This window comes from Schistocerca piceifrons, chromosome 2, assembly GCF_021461385.2.
Source record: "Schistocerca piceifrons isolate TAMUIC-IGC-003096 chromosome 2, iqSchPice1.1, whole genome shotgun sequence".
Lineage (NCBI taxonomy): Eukaryota > Metazoa > Arthropoda > Insecta > Orthoptera > Acrididae > Schistocerca > Schistocerca piceifrons.
In genome coordinates this window covers 767225345-767248244 of record NC_060139.1, presented here as the reverse complement: position 1 = coordinate 767248244, position 22900 = coordinate 767225345, and the positions used below count along the sequence as shown (strand labels likewise).

General features: G+C 39.8%; 1 protein-coding gene across 3 annotated transcripts in view; it reads right to left on the bottom strand.

Moving 5' to 3' along the window:
- The window catches only part of LOC124777985 (ATP-binding cassette sub-family A member 7-like), a 594849-nt gene that overhangs the window by 18372 nt on the left and 553577 nt on the right, over positions 1 to 22900 (bottom strand). For 2 of the 3 annotated variants that reach the window (XR_007015818.1, XR_007015819.1), the window contains 4 exons: positions 22446 to 22642; positions 17843 to 18080; positions 14520 to 14572; positions 13126 to 13260 (listed from right to left, as the gene is read on the bottom strand). Coding sequence is in view for 1 of the 3 variants with exons in the window: in XM_047253552.1 (XP_047109508.1) it covers positions 14537 to 14572; positions 17843 to 18080; positions 22446 to 22642 (471 nt within the window). In the remaining 2 variants the exon portion in view is untranslated. The remainder of the gene's footprint in view (positions 1 to 13125; positions 13261 to 14519; positions 14573 to 17842; positions 18081 to 22445; positions 22643 to 22900) is intronic. The other variant, XM_047253552.1, reaches the window with a different exon arrangement.

The window sequence follows — 22900 nt, the reverse complement described above, 5'->3', positions numbered from 1 at the left end:
ATGCTAAAAACATAGGCGATGTGAAACTCAACCCAGACTTTACTTTCAGATGTTTGGCTCAAGGCAGTCAGCTAGATGCAGTATTTCTAGACTTCTGAAAAAAATTAGCTCCATACAGCATCACCAATTATTAATAAAAGTATGATAATATAGAGTAGCAAGTGAAATTTATGAATGAAGTGAGGATTTCTTGGTAGGGTGGATGCTGCATGTTAGTTTGGTTGGAGAGTCAGTGACAAATGTAGAAGTAATTTCAGGTCTTGCCCAAAGAAAATGTGTTTGGCCCCTTGCTGTTTATGTTGTATGTTAATGGGCTGGCAGTCAGTATTAGTAATAACCTCAAAGTTTTCACAAATTATGCAGTTATCTATAATGAAGTTCTATTCTTGAAAAGCTGCACAAGTTTTCAGCCAGCTCTTAATAAGTGATGAAAATCTGTCGAGTGTCCAAACAAGTTGTGGTGTCAAGATACTGTGACATTTCACCCTGTGTCATATGTCGAGATATTGTGGATGTTCTATATTTATGCTGATGAGGTCGCCACCCGTACACAAGGCTGTGGATGCAAGAGTCTTGTAAGGCCCGTGGGTGAGGGTGGGAGTCACTAGAGGCTGCACTCAAATCTCTGTGCTACTCCCCTGCTGATTTCTCTTTGTTACCTAAACCTGCAAATCTGAAGTCTTCCTCACATTTTCACAATGTAATGAAGACTACATTTACATGGAATGCTATAAATTCCTGGGTTATGAAGTTCTGGTGGTTTCTTCCCAGTGGAGTTATTGGAATATGCTTTCGATGTCACATTTTTCAAGCAGGATCATGAGCTTGGCTGAGAGTGCCCAAAATTATGAAGATGGTTCAAATGGCTCTAAGCACTATGGGATTTAACATTTGAGGTCATCAGTCCCCTAGAGTTAGAACTACTTAAACCTAACCAACCTAAGGACATCACACACATCCATGCCCGAGGCAGGATTCGAACCTGCAACCATAGCAGCAGTGTGGTTCTGAACTGAAGAATTATGAAGAAAAATGAGTCTCTTGTCTGTTCTCTCTTCTTCGAACATCTTTTCTTTCTTTGAACACCAATCCAAACTGGACTGCACTGCATACCTTTTCATTTCCTTAAGCTAAAAGGTAAAGTCATATGGCATGAATGGCTGGGAGACCCAGAAGGGCAGGTTCAGCCGCCTAATTGGAAAGGTTTCCTTATCCTTCATGCCTGGTGGCATCTTCCCTTCATGAAATATGAGAGCTGTGTTTATAGGTGTATGTGTTAAGTGTAGGTGACTGTAATTGTGTGTGTATTATGCCATGTTCATGTTGGGGACGATGAGAGAAGGGAGAGAGTGAAACCTGGTGCTGTCATATTGCCTAATTGTCTCAAAGAGCACCTAGGGGCCACTGAACTTAAGAATGTCCACATCTGAGGGACACATTACCATCATCAGTGTCACACACCATTGTACCATGAGACACTGTTGAGAGATTTGAAATTGAATTCAGGACCTTAGTGCAAAGACGGGTCGTCAGAGACATTACGTCATCAACCCTCCTGCCCTCTCTGCTGTAAAGGCAAAGAGAAAATTGTCAACAGGGCATGGCATACCTGAATGGTTCCACATCCAAGTACAGGCTACACCCGATGGTGCTTAACTTTTGTAATCTGATGGGAACTGGTCTATGTGCCTTATCAGAGCCACTGACTTCCTTACTGTGTTGTAATTTGGTTAGATGGTTTTCTTTGTCACATATGAAACGCACTCTATGCACCAAGGTGATTAACACTGTATGCCTCTGTGCCAGATGGTAGCAGCTCATTTCACGCAGGCACAGGTCTCCATTATTAGGATGCGAATGCCATTTAAATGATCCAGCAACCCATCGAGCACCTGTCTGCTGTGCTTTCACACCACAAATAGTTCACTGACGTGACAGTAGTAGTTCTTGGGTTGGAAGTGCCACCTCCTCAGAGTGTTGATGCAGGTATTTGCAATCCTAGAGGCCAGTGGGGAACCAATGGCAAATATAGTTTTACTGTGTAAACCTCAAAGCAATGAGCCAGGAATGCCTCAGAGACATAGAATAGTCTCAAGCAGAAGTTTACAAATAAGTCAATTTCTTCACATTGTGACTGCAGTATCCCACATGGGGTTTTTGTAGCATAACTAAGAACTAGGACAGTCTATACATCAGTGAGTTGGTGGTGTTCACTGTTAACCATCGTCACTTTTTCCTTGTGAATTTTGGAAATCCATACAGGTGTGGTGTGCCTGGTGCCCTAGAATACAGCTACTTTTTCACTGCTTTCGGCAGATTTGAGCTAATCAGCAGAACAGTTGTTATCCTAACAATCACTGTTCTTGGGTCCTTGGAGGAGGAGGAAGAGGAGATTATTGTAGATTATTGTTTAACATCTCATTGCCAATGAGGTATTTAGAGACAATGCACAGACTCAGATTAGGGAGGGATGGAGAAAGAAAGTGGTCATACCCTTTCAAAGGAACCATTCTGGTTTTTGCCTTAAGTGATTTAGGGAAATTGCAGAAAACCTAAATCAGAATGGCCGGACGTGGGTTTGCCCCTCTTGAAAACAAGTCCAGCGTAACTTTCGGTACACATTGATACCACTGGATTCCCTCTGTCTGCAGGTAGGAAAAATGTGTCAACATCTTCCATAGTGCTCACAGAGCCTTCTGTTTCACCATTCATCTTTGCTTGACAAGCCTTACTTTGTTTCTTCCAAGCCACTAATAATGTCTCGTTTCATTATGGTTCTTGGGACACGTTAAAAGTTCATCCCTTTAGAGAGGGCCAAAGTTGTGACAGAACACTGTTCTTTCTACTTGCTCTAATATTGTTTGTCTCCTAGTTTGCAGTCTGTGCTCCCAGCAGTCTGTCATTATCCCAAGTTGCATTGTGGAAGTGTGCTGTTTCTGTACCTCCCTGCTGACATATGAGCTGGTATGTGGTGGCATGGGAACAGGATTCATTCATTTTTGTCCAGCTCAGTGTGAAGCAATTGAGCTTCGTTTCAACGGCCATGCCCATCCATCATATTATCTGAGAGGTTTCCATAGATTTCACTGGATGCTGCAGTTCTGAAAAACATTAAGATTTTCTCAATTCAGCACTGCTGGCGGAAGGCCAATGTGCTGAGAAGTTCTGCCTTGCTGGTGAATTCTGTCTGCAGCAATTTGAAGCTGCAGAGTACATCCTCCCCATAGAGCTGCTGTGTGTGTGAATGTAGGCTTTCTTAGCACATACTACAGTTGACAATCTCTCTAGTTTTCAGTTGGTTGACAGTGTTGAGATGCTGCGATGTTTCCACTTGTGGCGTACGTAACAAATTCTGTTTAAATGTCGAGATATTGCAGATTTCCTCATATTTATACTAGTGAGGCAGCCACCCCTTTACTTGGCTGTGGGCACTTAAGTCTTGTGCTGCCTGCCAGGGGGAAAGGAGGGGGTAAGTGAGGGTCAGAGGCTGTGCTCGAATTTCTCCATGGGCATTCTTGATCTGCCTTGTGTGCTGTTCATGGCTCCTGAAGTATAGATGCTATATGGAATTTCAAGCTAAATTTAGCAGTAACTTTTATCCTTATTTACAAAGTTCTTCTGGATCATTATTTCTGTGGATTACTTTATAACACTCTTCCAATATCCAGTTGCTTGGCACGGCAACTTACTGTTGTCAGCCTCAAATGTTCGTTTTTTTAGTTGAGTTTCACAGGATCATTGTTGGCAAAATATGTGTCAATTCTTACTGATATCAAATCAATTGGAACCTTTCACTGCTCATGCATGTCTAATGAACTGCTGCTAGAATGAGAGAGGTCCTTCTTACACAATCTATACAGTTCTCATCAGTTATCACTCTTAAGCTACATTAATCGATTTTTTTGTTAATCTCGATATCTGTCACTTAAGCATTAATGTAGTGAATGAAAGGAGAAACTGTGTTATGTGATCTTCAGCAGTGAAACACTTTCACAATTTTGAATTTGGTAAATTTTTATGTCAGTGTGATCACTAAGTGACTGAATAGTTGATTTACTGTCTCTTCAGAACACAAAACAGCAATTTTAGTTTAGAATTCACTGAACACTCATCACACTGCTCTCCTTGCTCTTAGCTGTCAACATCAATTTGACTTTGTTTTTGAATTCCCTTTGCTTCCATAGCTACTGAATTGTAGCATATGGATATAAGACCCAACATAAAAATTCATTCCAGATACTATATGAAGGTTAATCACCACTACTAAATTGGCAACAAGTAACTGAAGTTTTGCAACCATGCTCAAAGTGGCATACAGTCATCAAGTCTTTAACTATAGGTATTGGTGTGTATGGAGCCTACCATTACATTGCATGGGGGTCACACTATAATCATCATGCATTGATAACTCAATGTTAACCTCCATATATTGGTGTCACATATTCTCATATTGGCTTGATGATGCTGAGCGGACCCTATTACTGATTTTACCACTACAGGAGATAATTGAGAAGGTCACTGGGAGGCTCATGGATCACACTATAATTATTATCCATTGATAATACCTAGTGTTAACCTGCGTATATTGATGTCCAAACCTTCTTATATTGGCCTGACAATGCTGAGTGGACCCTGTTACAGACTTTACCACTATGGAAAAAAAATTGAGATCACTGGAAGCTGAGCCAGTGCCTCCATATGAGTAACTAGGACTACTAATAATTAGATCAAAGTGGTAGATTATTCCACATAAGATTTTGACACTGCAAAGGTGTTAGTTTACATAGTGTACAACATTCCATCATTATCATAAACAAAATCAATAAACTTCTAACTGTTGTTATTTATAGATCCCCAGACTCCGATTTCACAACATTTTTGCTAAAGCTAGAGGAGGTTCTTGGTTCACTTTATAGAAAATACAAAAAGTTAGTTATATGTGGTGACATCAATATTAATTGTATAAGTGATTGTGCAAGGAAGAGGATGCTGGTAGACATCTTTAATTCATATAATCTTATGCAAATCGTATTCTTTCCAACGAGAGTGCAAGGGAACAGTAGAACAACCATAGACAACATTTTTGTTCATTCCTCATTACTAGAAGGGCATTCTGTTAGCAAAAAGGTGAATGGCCTTTCAGATCATGATGCACAAATTTTAACTTTAAAAGATTCTTGTGCTGCAACACGTGTTAAATATGGTCATCAGGTGTTCAGGAAAGCTGATCCAGTTGCTGTAGAGACCTTTGTAAATCTTATCAAGGAACAAGAGTGGCAAGATGTTTATAGCGCTGATACAGTAGACGATAAATATAATGCTTTTCTCAAGACTTTTCTCATGCTCTTTGAAAGTTGCTTTCCGTTAGAACGTTTAAAACAGGGTACTAGCACAAACAGGCAGCCTGGGTGGCTGACTAGAGGGATAAGAATATCTTGTAGAACAAAGTGGCAATTATATCAAAACGTTAGAAACAGTCAAAATCTAAATGCAGCAGCCCATTACAAACAGTATTGTAAGGTGCTTAAAAATGTTATTAGGAAGGCAAAACGTATGTGGTATGCAGATAGAATAGCTAAGTCTCAGTATAAAATTAAAACCATATGGTCAGTCGTAAAGGAAGTTGCTGGTCTGCAGAGACAGGTCAAGGATATAGAATCTGTGCGTAGTGGGAATGTCCATGTTACTGATAAGTCGCATATATGTACAGTATTTAATAATCACTTTCTGAATATAGCAGGTGAATAAAATAGAAACCTAGTCCCAACAGGGAATCATATAGCGCTCTTAGAAAAAAGTGTTCCGAGACTGTTACCTGAAATGCTCCTCCATGATACTGACAAGAGCGAGATTGAGTTAATAATTAAATCACTAAAGACCAAGAACTCTCATGGATATGACGGGGTATCTAGCAGAATGCTGAAGTATTGTTCTATGTATGTTAGCCCAGTATTCAGCCATATCTGTAACTTTTCCTTTAGGAGTGGTCGGTTTCCTGACCGATTAAAGTACTCGGTAGTGAAGCCACTTTATAAAAAGGGAGACATTGATAATGTTGACAATTTTAGACCTATTTCTATGCCATCGGTGTTTGCTAAAGTTATCGAGAAGGTTGTATACACAAGGTTACTGGAGCATTTAAATTCACATAATTTGCTGTCAAATGTTCAGTTTGGTTTTAGAAATGGTTTAACAACTGAAAATGCTATATTCTCTTTTCTCTGTGAGGTTTTGGACGGATTAAATAAAAGGTTGCGAACGCTAGGTGTTTTCTTTGATTTAACGAAGGCTTTTGACTGTGTTGACCACAAAATATTACTGCAGAAGTTGGACCATTATGGAGTAAGGGGAGTAGCTTACAATTGGTTCGCCGCTTACTTTAAGAACAGAAAGCAGAGGGTAATTCTCCGCAATATTGAGAGTGGTAGTGATGTTCAGTCCCAATGGGGCACTGTTAAGTGGGGCGTTCCCCAAGGTTCGGTGCTGGGGCCACTGCTGTTTCTTATTTATATAAATGATATGCCTTCTAGTATTACAGGTGATTCAAAAATATTTCTGTTTGCTGATGACACCAGCTTGATAGTGAAGGATCTTGTGTGTAATATTGAAACAGTAACAAATAATGTAGTTCATGAAATAAGTTCGTGGCTTGTGGAAAATAATTTGATGCTAAACCACAGTAAGACTCAGTTTTTACAGTTTCTAACTCACAATTCAACAAGAACCGATATTTTGATCAGACAGAATGGGCATATTATAAGCGAGACGGAACAGTTCAAGTTCCTAGGCGTTCGGATAGATAGTAAGCTGTTGTGGAAAGCCCATGTCCAGGATCTTGTTCAGAAACTAAATGCTGCTTTATTTACCATTAGAACAGTATCTGAAGTAAGTGACACTTCAACACGAAAAGTAGTCTACTTCGCATATTTTCATACATTTATGTCGTATGGTATTATTTTTTGGGGTAATTCTTCTGATTCAAAAAGGGTGTTTTTGGCTCAAAAATGGGCTGTTCGAGCTATATGTGGTGTAAGTTCGAGAACCTCTTGTCGACCCCTATTCAAAAATCTGGGAATTCTGACATTGCCCTCACAGTATATATTTTCTTTAATGTCGTTTGTTGTTAGCAATATTAGCCTATTCCCAAGAGTTAGCAGCTTTCACTCAGTTAATACTAGGCAGAAATCAAATCTGCATGTAGAATGCACTTCCTTGACTCTTGTGCAGAAAGGAGTGCAGTATTCTGCTGCATCCATTTTCAATAAGCTACCACAAGAACTCAAAAATCTTAGCAGTAGCCCAAACTCTTTTAAGTCTAAACTGAAGAGTTTCCTCATGACTCACTCCTATTCTGTCGAGGAGCTCCTGGAAGAGCTAAAAAATTAAGCAAATTCCAGTGTTACATTGTTGATTTTCTTCATTTAAACTTACGACTTGTCACCTGAATATGTTTTTTTTTTTATATTTCATTTTATCTGTTTCTAATATCGTGTTATAATTTCATGTATTGACTCGTTCCATGACCATGGAGACTTCTCCTTAATTTGGTCCCACGAAACAATAAATAAATAAATAAAATAAATAAAAAAATTATGACGACTCTACTACGCAGAGCACAGCCACAGAGTGCCATACATTGAAGAGCAACCATAGTTTTAAGAGATGTCTATTAATTACAAAGCTAACAATATTATGGAAAGGACAGATTGCTAATCACCATAAAGATGACACTTTGAGATGCAGACACGCACTAGAAAAAGACTTACACATTGGGCATTCAGCCAAAGCCTGCTTTAGGAAAGAAAACACACACACACACACACACACACACACACACACACACACACACACACACACACACACACACACACACACAGCAAACCCCATGGACACATGACCACTATCTCTGGCTATTGCAGCCAGAGTGCAACTGTCACATTGAACAAAAGCAGCAATTTGTAGTGGGCTGGGGCAGTGAGAGGGATAGCTTGGTATTGGTGGGGGGAGAGAAGAGTGCCATCTGGCAGAGCATGCAAGGAGGTGGCAGGACAAGGCTTCCAGGCACAATGTTGGGAGGCTACAGGGAAGGGAGGGGGGGGGGGGGGGGGGGAGTTAGGAGAGGAACAGAGAAATGGGAAAAGACCTGTGGGTGCATTGGCAGAGAGTGGCGCACAAAGACAGTAAAGGGACATGAATTCGGAGCAGTTGATTGAACAGAAGGGGTGGAAACTGTTGATAAAGAGGACATTAGAAATGTATCAGAAGCTTGGATTATGGAAGGATGGGAAGAAAATTGGCCATGTCCTTATCGAAGGATTTGCCAGGAGCATTTGTGTGAAGCAATTTAAGAAAATCACAGAAAACTTAAATTTGGATGGCTGTATGAGGATTTGAACCACTGTCCTCCCGAATGCAAGTCCAGTGTGCTAACCACTGTGCCACCTCACTCAGTAAACAGTTGGATGGAGATTGTGGGAATAGTAAGTTACCATAGGTTGAGGCTGGGATAATTTCAGATCCAGAGAATGGATAACTCCCATCGATGCAGCTCAGAAAATCTGGTGGTGGAGTGGAGGATCCAAGTCTTATACCAGCTCTGCAGCAATCGTTGAACAGCCTTTTATGTTGGTGTGACTACCAACCAGCAGTCGACCAGGATGAATGGCCACCACCAATCTCTGTCCAAAAACAAAGTGGACCACCCTGTCACACAACAGCAGTTGAACATAACATGCTTGTTTTCAATGGCTGCTTCACAGCCTGGGACATCCTCCCCTCCACCTTCGGATTTCTGAACTCAAGGTTGGGAGTTATCCTTACAACACATTCCCCAGTCCTTCTTTCCAATTCACCCACTGGTCATTTCTGCTCCTCCCCTTTTGTGCTCACTGCCTTCCCCTGCCCCATCACAGCCTCCCAACACTGCCCCTGGCATTCTTCTCTTCCCATTCTTAGTCCCACTCTGGAATGCTGTTTTCATTCGATGTGACAGTTGCATTATGGCCACAGCAGCTGGAGACAGCAGTTGTGTGAATCAGGTGTGCTTGCTTGTGTGAGTGTGTGGGTGTGTTTTCTTTTCTAAAGAAGACTTTGGTTGAAAGCTTGATGTACAACGGACTTTTTGTTGTGTCTGTCCACAACCCACCATGTCATATTTACAGTGAGTAGCAATCTATCCTTTTCATAGTATTGTTGATGGACTTTTCATTGTTTAATTATGTACCTGGTAAATATAAGATATTGCAGAATACATAAATGATTTTCTAAATAAACTACATCAAAACTGGAATTACAGTTGATAAATATAGAACAAATTAAACTTAAAAGGTGGCAGAGGAATCACAAAAAATCCAAAGTTAATGTTACTTTTCTGGAGCAAGGATTCCTCCATCAGGCAAAAGCCAGAAAATGGTTGGAGAGGAGGAAGCAACTCAGAGATTCAGATAGCTTTCCTATCATTTGTGAGGTGATTACAAGTGTTCCCATAAACCAGTGCTGTATTACAAGACCTCACACCTGACTTATAGAGATTCTTATTACACGTGAATTTTGCACTTCTGCATCCTATCGTCATACACAAACCTGATCTCCATAGTCACAAGGAGCTCCAGGTACCAAAAACAAACAAATGAACATATTCTTGCTTTGAGTTTTAATCATCTGTCATTTATTGCCCAGGGGTTTCATTTAATTATAGAAGACCCTAAACATTTTCTGGACCCTGGAAATCTGTTTGTCTCCTGTCTTACACAAATTATGTAGTCATCATTGATGACTAACTGACAACCAATGTAGGACATTTCACCTAACATTAATTTCAATGTTGTTGTTGTTGTTGATAGTGGTGGTGGTGGTGTTTTTTTCAGTTAGAAGAATGGCTTGATGCAGCTCTCTCAATACTCTTTCATCTGATAGCAATCATGTTTTCCTAGATGGAATATTGAGAACTCCTTTGCTTAGTGTGCTGAGATTCTCATGAAGGACTTCACAAACAGGCACTATCCACAAACAGATCTGCTGTGCTATTACCCCTCCCACCACCCCTAAAAACCAGCCACAAAGGGCAGGGGGGGGGGGGGGGGGGGGGGACACTTCATCACTGAGTACAATCCCGGACAGGGACAACTGAACCACTTCCTCTGCCAGGGCTTTGATTATCTATCATCATCCCCTAAACAAGGGACATCCTACCTGAGATCCTTCCCACCACTCCTAAAGTGGTGATCCGTTGCCCCCAACCTCTACAACATCCTAGTCCATCCCTATGCTACTCCCAATGCTAACCCCTTGCTGCAAGGATCATATCCCTGTGGAAGACCCAGGTGCAAGACCTGCACAATCTACACACACACACACACACACACACACACACACACACAGCACTTCCTATTCCAGTCCTGTCACAGGTCTATCCTATCCCGTCAGGAGCTGTGCCACTTGTGAAAGCAGCCACCTCATTTACCAGCTCTGCTGCAATCATTGCACAGCTTTTTATACTGGGATGATGACCAACCAGCTGTCCACCAGGATGAACGGCCACTGCCACCCTATGGAACAACATGCAGCTGAGCATAACGTGCTTGATTTCAATGGTTGCTTCACTACCCAAGCCATCTTCATCCTCCCCTCCACCAACAGTTTTTCTAAACTGCACAGATGGGATTTACTCTTACAACACAGTCTCCGCTCCCTAATTATCCCAGCCCCCAAAATATGGGTAACATACTGTCTCATATATCTTGTGCACCAGGTGGAATGATTTTGCCATGGAATGTTCTCTCAAGGATCTCAATAACTCTAAGGGAATGTTGTCTAATCCAGGGGCCTTGTCTTGAATTATGGCTTGCAATGGCCTGTGAAATTCTTCTGGTAGTATCATTACTCCCATCTCATTCTCAGCTATCTCCTGTTCTTTTTCTTTCTATTACATTGTCATCAAGTTTGTTTCCCTTATATAGAACTTCTACATAGCCCTTCCACCTTTCAGCTTTTCATTCTTTGCTTAGTACTGGCATGCCATCTAAACTCTTGATATTCATGCAGCTGCTTCTCTTTTCTCCAAAGTTATCTCTAATTTTTCTATAGGTGGCACCTACCTTTACCCTAGTTATGCTTGCTTCCACACCCTTGCATTTGTCCTCTAACCATTTCTGATCAACCATTTTGCACTTTCTGTCACTCTCATTTTGTTAGACTTACCCATAATTATTTTATCTTTTGTAACCAAACATAAGAACTAGAATATTCAACTCGTGCATTGTTTATCTCGAGGGAGCTTTCCATATGATGCTCTAATTCTGGCAAACATGAGAACTAGGATATTCAACCTGTGCATTGTTTATCTAGAGAGTGCTTTCCATATAATGGTCTAATTCTGTAACACAATATTTTCGCAGAGAAGTCCTGTGGTTCTGTTCTGAATGATGAATTTCTTCAATACTGGTATTCATCACACTTAATTGTTCAGTATCTGTTAGCCTTACCAACAAACAAAATTTACTTGTGCTTTCAAAGTTTCTATTATTTCTAGGGAAATGCTTCCTCCTCTGCAACTTTCCATTCCCAGAAAATGTATCTCTTTGGATAAGATTTGTTGCTCAGGTATATAACCATCTTGTCACTGTCTTAACTTTTAGTTGTTACTGCACCACCTTGGTTACAAGGTAATTTTCTGTGCCTCGTCACCTATCCCCCAATATTACTGATATCTGTCAAAAGCAACAAGGGGTTGTTTTGTGCATGCCATTTTCCTTTAGCCCTCAGTTCCCTAATATGTCCAAAAGCTTTGGTCATTAGCACTTTTTCCCCTCTCTCTGCAAAACTTCTTTGGCAAAGAAACCACCCATTACCACTGTATTTCCCATGTTCAGTTTTGTTTCTTTGTGCTGTGTTTGAATAGTTTGTCCTGGAATGAATTATGAAGCTGTTCTTGATCCTCCATGGCAGTGTGTGAAGACTCCTCTGGAATGAACACTCACAGTTTACAGCAAGAAGAGAAAAATATTAGTGTATGTTTGTGGTTGAGGCTTCCTGACACTCCTGTTTAATGGGCCTCCAGGGCAAGCGTGCACAATATATTGACTGACATTACACCACAGTTAGTATTTTCTGACCCAGCATACCCAGTGTTCTTCAAATATATCCCAGAGAAAATTGTTGTCACCACTTAACCTCCACAAACCATGTTCTTTTCAGTAATAAGACATACAAACAATCTAAATTTGAGTAGCAGGACAGGATTTTGAACCCACTATTTCTGCTCAAAATTCTAGTGTCATAACCAATGTGCAACCATATTCGGTTCCATTAAATGGAGATATTAAATTGCCTTACAGTGCCTGATATGGAACCACTGTTCAGTTTTCTGTATTGGAATAACCACCACTGAGCTTTTAGTTAAACAGAAACACAGTCTCAACTGGCAATAAGTGACAGCCTGTGTCACAGACCACAATATGTAATATAATATTTGCATGTTGATGGTGGAGCCTGCTGCTCTGTGTCTGGGATTTCACAAGTGGGAACACACTCTACAGTTTAAGTTAGTTCCCCTAAATTATGCTGTCCCTACATTATCCCAGGGGCATGGGCGCCCATGATTGCCTATCAGCTTGCCTGTGGACAGGCACAGGTGTAGGCTACTTTCAGGGCAGTTCTAATGCTCACATTTCACATGGGTGTGAACTACTTGGCCACCACTGCCCACATGGCCAGGGCAGTGCAATCACGTATGCTGTGGCCTAGTTCAATGACTGACCATTCATCAGCTGTTTGCCCACCCCTAACCAAAACAATCTAGCTTAACAAATCAGGCTTGTTATTGACCTCCAGTGTCTCCAGGATTATTCATTCCCACTTTATAGCTCTTCCTGGTCTGGATTTCTCTGGCTGCTCATCTGTTTTTATTGAATTGTCAATTTCTCCCTTGTCCTATCTTGTTGTCTTTTGATTTAGTCATTTATTCCAACATAAACCTCTTCTATAGGATAAGAGAAATCACCAGTCCAAAACAGAGTGTGTGTTACTGTAAGTGACTTGCTGCCACCTGGTAAGTAGAATTTGTCTCCATCTTTATCAACAGGATAAGTTTTATAACTGTGATCACCACCAAATCACAATGCATACCAATGATTTTGGGTTGCTCTGAAGAACTCGTACTGTCCACGTGACAGCTTATCGGATCAAATTTCTAAGTAGAATATTTTTTATCCACTGGAGATTCTCAAAGCCTTGCAATATCTCCTTTTGTCACATGGACACCTGTTGGAAAATATAAAATTATATAGTGGTATTACTCATACTTTAGTTTCTTTTTATTTTAGATGGAAAAACATATTATCAATTTAAAACTCACAATTTTAGATTTAAGGTAGTTCCTGGTGATAAATGGGTTGAATCCAAAGAAAATAGCAATGTTCACCAAATTATAATTATATACACACTAGACTCTCGTTAATCCGGCTCTCAGTAGCCCGGCCTTTCAGTAATCCAGCGCTCATCCAAAAACATGTTCACTGTGCTTAGTTAAACAGTGTTTTATATACTGTATTTGAAATTGTAGCTTTGTTTACAGTTCAGAATCATGTCTTCTATAAAGAAACACATTACGCTAGACCTCAAGCAGCAACTCGAAATTTTAGATAAGTTAAATCGAGGTTCTTCACAGAAAGCCATTGCTGTGCAATCCAATGCTGCGCGAGCAATTATTTATGACATCAAAAAGAAAGATGTTATTCGACAGTACTCAACACAAATGGATAGTGAGTTGGGAAAATGGAAGGTTATGCGAAAGAGTGAGAATGAAGAACTGGACATAGCTGTTTACAGATGGTTCATACAACAATGCAGTAAAGGAATTCCAGTCAGTGGCCCAATTATAAAGGAAAAAAGCAGCTGCATTTAACATACAACTTGGTGGTATTAACTTGTTTGCAGTTAGTGAAGGTTGGCTATCAAACTGTGTGTATCTAAAAACACAGATGATGTGACTTACCGAACGAAAGTGCTGGCAGGTCGATAGACACAAACAAACACAAACATACACACGAAATTCAAGCTTTCGCAACAAACTGTTGCCTCATCAGGAAAGAGGGAAGGAGAGGGAAAGACGAAAGGATGTGGGTTTTAAGGGAGAGGGTAAGGAGTCATTCCAATCCCGAGAACGGAAAGACTTACCTTAGGGGGGAAAAAAGGACAGGTATACACTCGCACACACACACACACACACACACACACACACACACACACACACACATCCATCCGCACATACACAGACACAAGCAGACATTTGTAAAGGCGAAGAGTTTGCCAAACTCAAACACAATGCAGCTATATATTACAAGTGAAAGTTGGTACATAAGTGCATATTATAAAACAGAGCAGCAGAACCATATTCATATTTTATCACAATAAAGACACAGACTCTATCCTGTGTGTACCACAGATTGTTCATGCAAATATTCTTACACTTTATTGATAATGTATGTTACTGAAATTTCAGGAAATCTTGTACTAATTACCTTGGTGAGCTTCGTTCTCAACCCATATTCTCCATTGCAAAGTGCAAGAACACCTGCAACACAATGAAAATAGAAAGTGATTGTTTTATTGGTGATTTTTCAAGAATTGTGTACCATATGAAAATAAAATTGCGTTACTGGATAAAATCAACAGTTTATCACTAAAACTATCAATGCAGCGGCACTTTTTTAAAGAAAGGAGCAACATTCCCTGGTGGGCCATGTGCCCCCTAGTACTTGTTCTACAATGCCTACAGCACACCAAAGTAAGTAGTGTGATCTTTTCAGTACGTAAATAATATTGTGCCCAAATAAAAAGAGTAAAAGGTGGTTTAGAAAAGCCAATCAATCTGCAAGCCTACAAAAGACATTTTTCAAAATATAATATGTATCACAGGTGTTACTGAAACCACAGCTGAGATGAAGTGTAAGCATATGCAAAATTCTCTCCAGAATTTAAACTGAATTTTTAGTAGATATTCCAAAAGTATCCTTAGACTTGGTTGACAATATTAACAGTAACTTAAGGCTCTGTGCAGATGATGCAGTTATCTGTAGTGAAGTACAGTCTGAAAGAAGCTGCACAGTATTCAGTCAGATTTCAAAGTGGCGCAAAGATTGTAGGTTTGCTTTAAATGTAAAATCATTCATTCCCAAAACAAAAAAAAGTGTCACATCCTGTGACCATAATACCAGAAGGTCAAAGTTGGAATTAATCAACTCATAGAGATACCCAAGTGTAGCACTTTGTAGGGACATGAAAGGTACCATCACAAAGGCTCAGTCATAGGTGAAGCAGGTAGTGTACTTCAGTTTATTGGTAGAACACCAGGGAAATGCAATCAGTCTACAAATCACATTGTTACAAATCACTTGTACAACACATCCTAGCATACCGCTCACGTGTATGCAGCTCAACCAAGTAGGAATTGCAGGAAATATTCAACATATACAGAGAAGGACAACATGAATGGTCAAAGGTTTGTTTGACCCACAGGAGAGTGTCACCGAGGTGTTGAAAGAAATGAACTGGCAGGCTCTTGAAGATAGATGTAAATAAACCTGAGTCATACTTTGCAGACAATATGATTCACAAGGAAATACTCTCTTTGAGGATAACTGCAACATTATAATTACGAGTAAAATATCAGAACTCACGTAGAGAAAGCAAATGAAACCCTCAGCAATGTTTACAATTGGTTATGAAATTACTTCTGAACATAAAGGAGACAATCAGTAAGCATTTGAGTTTGAAGAGGTAAAACAATACTAACACATTAAATGTAGATGAAAATTTCCTAAGTTATGTAAGAAACACCTTTTCACAGATGAATACTGACTGTTACTTGCAATGGAATGGGGTGCACAAAGATACTAGTACAAAGAATGACATCAGACTGTTGTATTATTGGAGTTTGTGACATTCTCCTGCTTTATTTCTTCAAAGATAGTCCTCAGTGTTGACATACTGCATTGTTACTGGCTGAAAAATGGGGGATGGTAATTCAACACTGACTACCGTAAATGATGTAACTGACAGTTGCACAGTTTTTTTACTTTCAGTTCACGACCCCCAATATTACACAGTTATGTGGCCAGTCCACTACTGGTTAACTTTTGATAAGCCTCATTAATAGTTTGCAGGCAAACATCGGCATACAGCTACAATAGTTTGCTGTTGAACATCTATGAGCAGTAAATACCTAACCAACCAGTTCACTATTTCTCAAATAAATTGAACATACACTGTTGTTGCTTTAAGACACGGCCTATTTATGTTACACTAATTCCACTGTTACATTAATGCATTATTGTAACTTGAAACTGATACAGATTTCCTGTCTGAACATTGGCCGTGGACTGACAGTCTCAGGACCAAAATTAGGGCCTTTACATATCCTCACAATAATAGGCACTGAAACTATACATTGTTCACTGTTTAATTTACAGAAATTACAATTAAGACATAATTCATCAATTAACTGAATATATAGAAAAATCCCCTCTTTTTAACAATTTCTTCTACCATTAAGGCTAGGCTGAATTATTTGTTTAAATAATGAAATTAACAGATATAGTTACATAAACAATGCTTTTGACAAACCTGGTACTTATTTTGGAATTAATTAAGGGCTGGTTTTGCTAACATGTTTTCAAATGGAGCCAAATAAATACTTTAAGAATCCTAGTAGTTCTCCTTCCAAATGATAATAATTAGTACAAAATTTATATTTGTTTATAAGTCATCAATAGCATTTAAGTCACAAAACAATTATGGATTTCACCCTATAACAAAAGATATTAACTAGGAATAGTCAAAATAAATTAGGAAATTAATTACATGCACAAAACTAAGCACAAAATTAGGTCTGGTGCTATATTTCTTTCAGACTGATGGACAACCTTTCTCTTTTATGGAAATGCACATTATACTCATATATGTTAATGGTAATTAATTTAAAATGAAAAAATAAATTTAAGGAGGCAGATGGTAAAAAAAGAGAGGAAGTAAAAAGATCCCAGCTTGCTTCATCACAAGTACCACATGTTTATATAATGTTTCTGTGTACTCTCAATCCTTAGCTATGCTACACACTTTTTGGGGATCAAGCACATAATGTAGGGCCATGAGAATTATAAATGAATAGCAATAATCAGCAAGTTGTAAAAGTGTGTTGAGAGTTGGAGATTCTATTTGTACCATATGTTTACATATATATTAATCCATTTGGTGCATAAAAAGCAGCTCTATTCATGATCTTTGAACAAGAGCTTGGCTTTGCATACACATGCCAGTGGTGAGGGAAGGGGGAACTAGCCTTTGAAGTCAGTGAATCAAACTACATTGTATCGCCCATGCAAACAGAAAACACACCTAAAACTAACAAGTCTAAAAAGGCAGTTAAAGCATATCATCTTAAATGATATATACTACACAGTAAAGGTTGTTGAAACAATATAAATTAAAGATTGGTAAATGATAAAAAAAATACAATATTTCAACACAGAATATACTATCAGAGTGTGACTGCGATAAGATTTGAATCGATAGTCTAACTATTGGAATTAACTAAGACTGTAAGTAATTACACACCTGAACATTTGTTAAATTTTAACTGTGTTTCAGTATTGCGTTAAGCTGATATGTGTAACAGATGGTTCTCTGGGCAAATGAACAAACAAGCATTCATTTTCTTGTTAGCAAACATTTTGTTCTGTGTAGTGAAAAATATTGTAAACAGAACTATGCTTTGCAAAAATTTAACCAAATATAGAGCTACCATTTATATACAAATATCAATAAAAGACCAGTAAGAAAATACCTCTTCCAGTTGAGTCTGTGAAACAGAATAATCCTGTATAAAACCAGACTTTCGACATACTTCCATTTCATGAAAAATTTTGGCCAAGTTCACTGTGTTTTGAGGAATCTGATATTTAGCTTGGTTACAATGTATTTCCCTCAGTGCTGCCTCAGGTAAATACTGTTTCACAAATTCCAATGCAGAATCAAATACTCCAGTTTCTCCGCGCACCAGCAGGATGTAACCTTCTCCATATCTGCAATGAAAAAGTTACATGCATTAACAGATTCCATTTCAAATTAATACAGTTACTTAACAGTACTAAGTACCTATCTGTCATTTATGATACCTTTCTCACAATGGCTAGCAGCAGTCAGCTCTCATTAATTAAATTATGCATAATTTTTTCTGGTTCAACTGCAACAGGATAAAGCTGATGTTCTTCATAAACGCGTAACACACAAAAATTGCTACGGAATATAAATTAATAAAAGAAAATAAACTATCATATAACATGTTCTTAGAGGAGTGATCGTTCCACATGAAACACTTATATGAGTTGATCTGATGCAAGGGCTTTTGCCTTCGAGTATTCTGTATATTGTATACCTCAGCAATTACTAGGACTGTGTCTGACCCCATACCAACCACATGTCCTTGTTCATAAATGCAATATACAGAAAACAAATGCTGACTGGAGCATATTGGAATTGTACAGTGGATTTGTCAAAATGAATTCAGGAGTTGGAGACCTTTGCAGTAAAGTTAAATTTCTCTTGCACTCCTTTTTTTATTTATTGTTTTTTATTAGTAAGATTGTTCAGATACTTCGTCTATTTTAACAGAATTCTCTCTCTCTTTCTTACCAAGTACGCACATTTTGTCCCAACATATTCTGGCAACACTTGAAACTTACAGGCTATTAGGCCATGGTTGACTGCAGTGCCATTCAGCCATTTTACCTCTAAAGATGTCTCTTGCAGTCAGAGAGGAAATGTTAGGAGAAAGTTTTTTACATTGACCACAGCCTAATAACCTGCAAGTTTTAAGTGATGTCAGTACCAGCATGAAAGCTTACATTGTATGATATTCTGGCAAGCTATGGACCATACATTTCCAGTAGAGTCAGTAGAGGGGTTTTTTTGAGCGCACGACAGCAAGGTCTTCAGCGCCCGTTCAGTAACATAGTGAGACAGGTGTCAAGAAAAATCCCAGAACAGGAATAGAAAACGGAACATAAAACACGGGGACCAATCGTTGAAAAATATGTGCTCACCCACATCAAAGCGTGGGATGAAGCCGGGTGTCAGCAGTAAAACATGGACAACACAGGAAGAAAATGATAGAGGTAGCTAAAACAATGTAGCAGACGGAAGTGGCTGGCTGACCGCAAGGAAAAAGGGGGAGGAGTCAGCCACTCTGCAATACACTAAAACCTCCAGCCTAAGAGTTTAGAACAGAGTCCAGACACATCACAAAACGCAGAAGGATACCTCTTTACCCTGCCGTTGGAGCAAGTACAGTTGGTCATGTATCAGCTGGACCATCTCCTCAGTCGGGTACAGGTTCTGCAGTGATTGTAAGGCACTAAGAGAATCGGAGCAGAGAAGAAATCGAACACCCCGAACACGATTCATCTGCTCCAGTGCCTTCAGGATCACGTGAAGCTCCGCTGTGAAAATGGTATATTCAGCAGGGAGGTGAATCCGGGTAACGTGATCAGGGAACACCACAGAACAGCCAAGGGAATTCTCCTGTTTGGAGCCATCAGTGTAAACGACAGTAAAACCGTGATGCATATCTAAAATGTTAAAAAACAGAGATTGGAATGTAAAATCTGGTGTGCCATCTTTCTTAAAATTAGTCAAATCTAAAATAAGTTTGGGTCTCCGGAGGAGACAAGGTGGAGATCTGCTCCAACCGCAACGTAAAACACAAAGACCAGCCATAGACATCGCACTGAGGCAATCCTGTGCACGAATCCCATAGGGCTGCGTCGCACGTTGCTGGTTATAAAACAATCGTGCCAAAGGAGGCTGAGCAACGGTATGGTGTGCAGGGATGTATGGTGTGGACAAAGTTTTATACGCCTGGCGCACTGTAAGTAGTCGTCGCCACATATGAAGTGGCGGTTCATCAGCCTCTGCACAGAGGCTTGGTATGGGGCTAGTTCGGAATGCCCCAGTGGCCAACCGAAGCCCTTCATGGTGCACAACATCCAACATCCTTAAGTAAGAAGGCCTCGCAGACCCATACACTGTGCACCCATAATCGAGCCGAGATCGCACAAACGCCCTGTAAAACTGGAGCAGACAAGTCCTGTCAGCTCCCCATGTACTGTGGCTAAGACATTTTAAAATACTTAAAGCCTTAAGTGACCGCTGTTTCAGGTCTTTAAGATGAGGTAACCACGTGAGCTTTGAGTAAAAAATGAGCCCCAGAAATCTCACCGTGTCTTTAAAAGTAAGAATAGTGTCCCTCAACCGCAACTCAGGAAAGGTTAAAATCGAACGAGAATGGTTAAAAAGAACACATACAGACTTCTCGGTGGAAAACTTAAAACCACTCTTCTGTGCCCAGTCATCCAAACGCCTAATCGTAAGTTGCAACTGACGAGTTGTCGTTGCAAGGCTTGAAGAAGAGCAAAACAAAGAGAAATCATCCACAAACAAAGAACACTGGACAGGACTTTTCACTATGGACGTAATGCTATTAATAGTGATGGCAAAGAGAGTCACACTTAAAACGCTACCCTGAGGGACACCGTTCTCCTGCGCAAAGCGATCAGACAGGACGTCACCAATTCGGTACCTAAAATATCGTGGCGAGAGGAAAGACTGAATAAAAAGAGGAAGACAACCACGAAAACCCCATTCGTGAAGCTGCTCCAGGATGAGACGCCTCCAAGTGGTATCGTAGGCCTTTTCGATGTCAAAAAATACACCTAGAAGGTGATGACGGCGTAGGAAAGCTTGTTGTATAGCCGCCTCCAGGAGGGCAAGGTTATCGAAGGTGGAACGAAACCTCCTGAACCCACACTGAAAGCGACTAAGGAGTTGCCAGGATTCTAACATCCAGACAAGGCGGCGGTTGACCATCCGCTCCAAGGTCTTCCCTATGCAACTAGTGAGGGCAACACTACGGTAGCTACTTGGGCTCGTGCGGTCTTTCCCAGGTTTTAAAAAAGGGATTAAAATAGCCTCACGCCACGCATCAGGAAAGTGACCTGACGCCCAAATGGCATTAAAAAGTGCGAGGAGGATTTCTTTGTTGCGCATTGTGAGGTGCCATAGCATACTGTAATGGATCCTGTCATGACCAGGGGATGTGTCACGAGCTCCAGACAATGCAGAATCCAGCTCCCACATAGAAAATGGGCAGTTGTAAACTTCATGAGAAGTGGACTGGAAGTCCAGAAGACATCTCTCAGCAACGGCTCTATGGCACTGGAAACCTGGATCCTGACTGGTTGTTGCAGTAACTGTGGCAAAATACGCTGCCATAGTCTGGGCACATACATTTCCACACATATTCTACTGTTGTGATGTTACACACCAAAAAGTTCATATCCATGCAAATTCGAGTGCTGTGATGCTACAGAAAGTAATTAGGTAGCATGAATATAGTATCAAAATAGTGTTGCTGAAACTATTTTTAAGCTTGTGAAGAATACTGTTATCTAACTATCCAGTGGTGAATACAAAGTCTGATTTGGACATCAGATTGACTTTTTAAGTATAGTTCTATAACAAACGGTATGTCCATTCTGTCTCCTATGAAACATAAACCTAAGCAATGATGAAACATTGACATTTCACATGAACAGATCTGTATCAGAGTTGTGTATCACATTATATAAGAAAAAAAGAAGAAGAAAATGACGGATGTGTGTGCGTGCGTGTGTGTGTGTGTGTGTGTGTGTGTGTGTGTGTGTGTGTGTGAGAGAGAGAGAGAGAGAGAGAGACAGAGATAGATAGATAGAGAGAGAGAGAGAGAGAGAGAGAGAGAGAGAGAGAGAGAGAGAGAGAAGGGGGGGGGGACATAGCTTGAGTTGGGGTAGAGGAACGGGTGTGGTCCAAGCCTTGCAATAATTTAAAATTGGTCTCCAAGCAATCAAAATGAGTATGGATGATAAGTATGTTTAGGATTGATTATTAGATAGTTTTATTGTTATCTGACTGCAGTTTCATTGGAAAGTTGTTTACGGAAAGAAAAGGAATTTAGAAGGTATCCTATCTCATTTATGATTAATTAACACTAAATAGTCATCAAAGTAAATACAGTGTTGTAATATGCAGAGCTGTGTATTTCTTCATAGACATGTTTTAAAAAAAGGCATAGCTTTCTAATAAACTTTCTGAAATCCAAGTCTCAGTGAATAAGGAATTTCCAAAACCGGCTTGTGTACATACCGATTGTGAAATATTGACAGCTTTTCACACAGTGCAACATTTGAGGTTGTGCACATTCAAAGTGCACAACATATATTATCTGCACAACTTATTTCCCGATAGCATTTGTAAGCTTCACTTAAAATGGTATCAACGCTTTGGTTCAAAACACTGTATTTACAGGAATAAATGAATATTTATCTATTACAGCAATATGAGAAGGAACTTACTTATTTTTTAAGTGTTGTGGGCTCCCTAAACAAGTGAACTGTCCATCTGCCATTATAGCAAGTCTAGTGCACAATGCTTCACACTCCTCCATACTGTGTGATGTCAAGACAACAGACTGGCCCTTTTGAACCACTCGCTGTATACATGTCCACAGAAAACGGCGAGCTTTTACATCCATTCCTGTTGTTGGCTCATCCTTAAAATATTGAAAAAAATCAAAAAAATCAGAACATCCTCTGCAATTGAGTTCTCATCATAATAAAAACTGGTAACATAAAGAGAGACAATAGAGGTCACGATCAATAAAATTTTTGAAATTCCAATGGGATGTAGCAAATGACGCACAGCCTATTTGGATGCCTATTCACTGAAATGCACTACTAACATCAGACTGTAAAGAGAGTGTAAGTAGAATTCATCATGGCCTGTAGGTTTGTATGCCCTGTAATTTCCA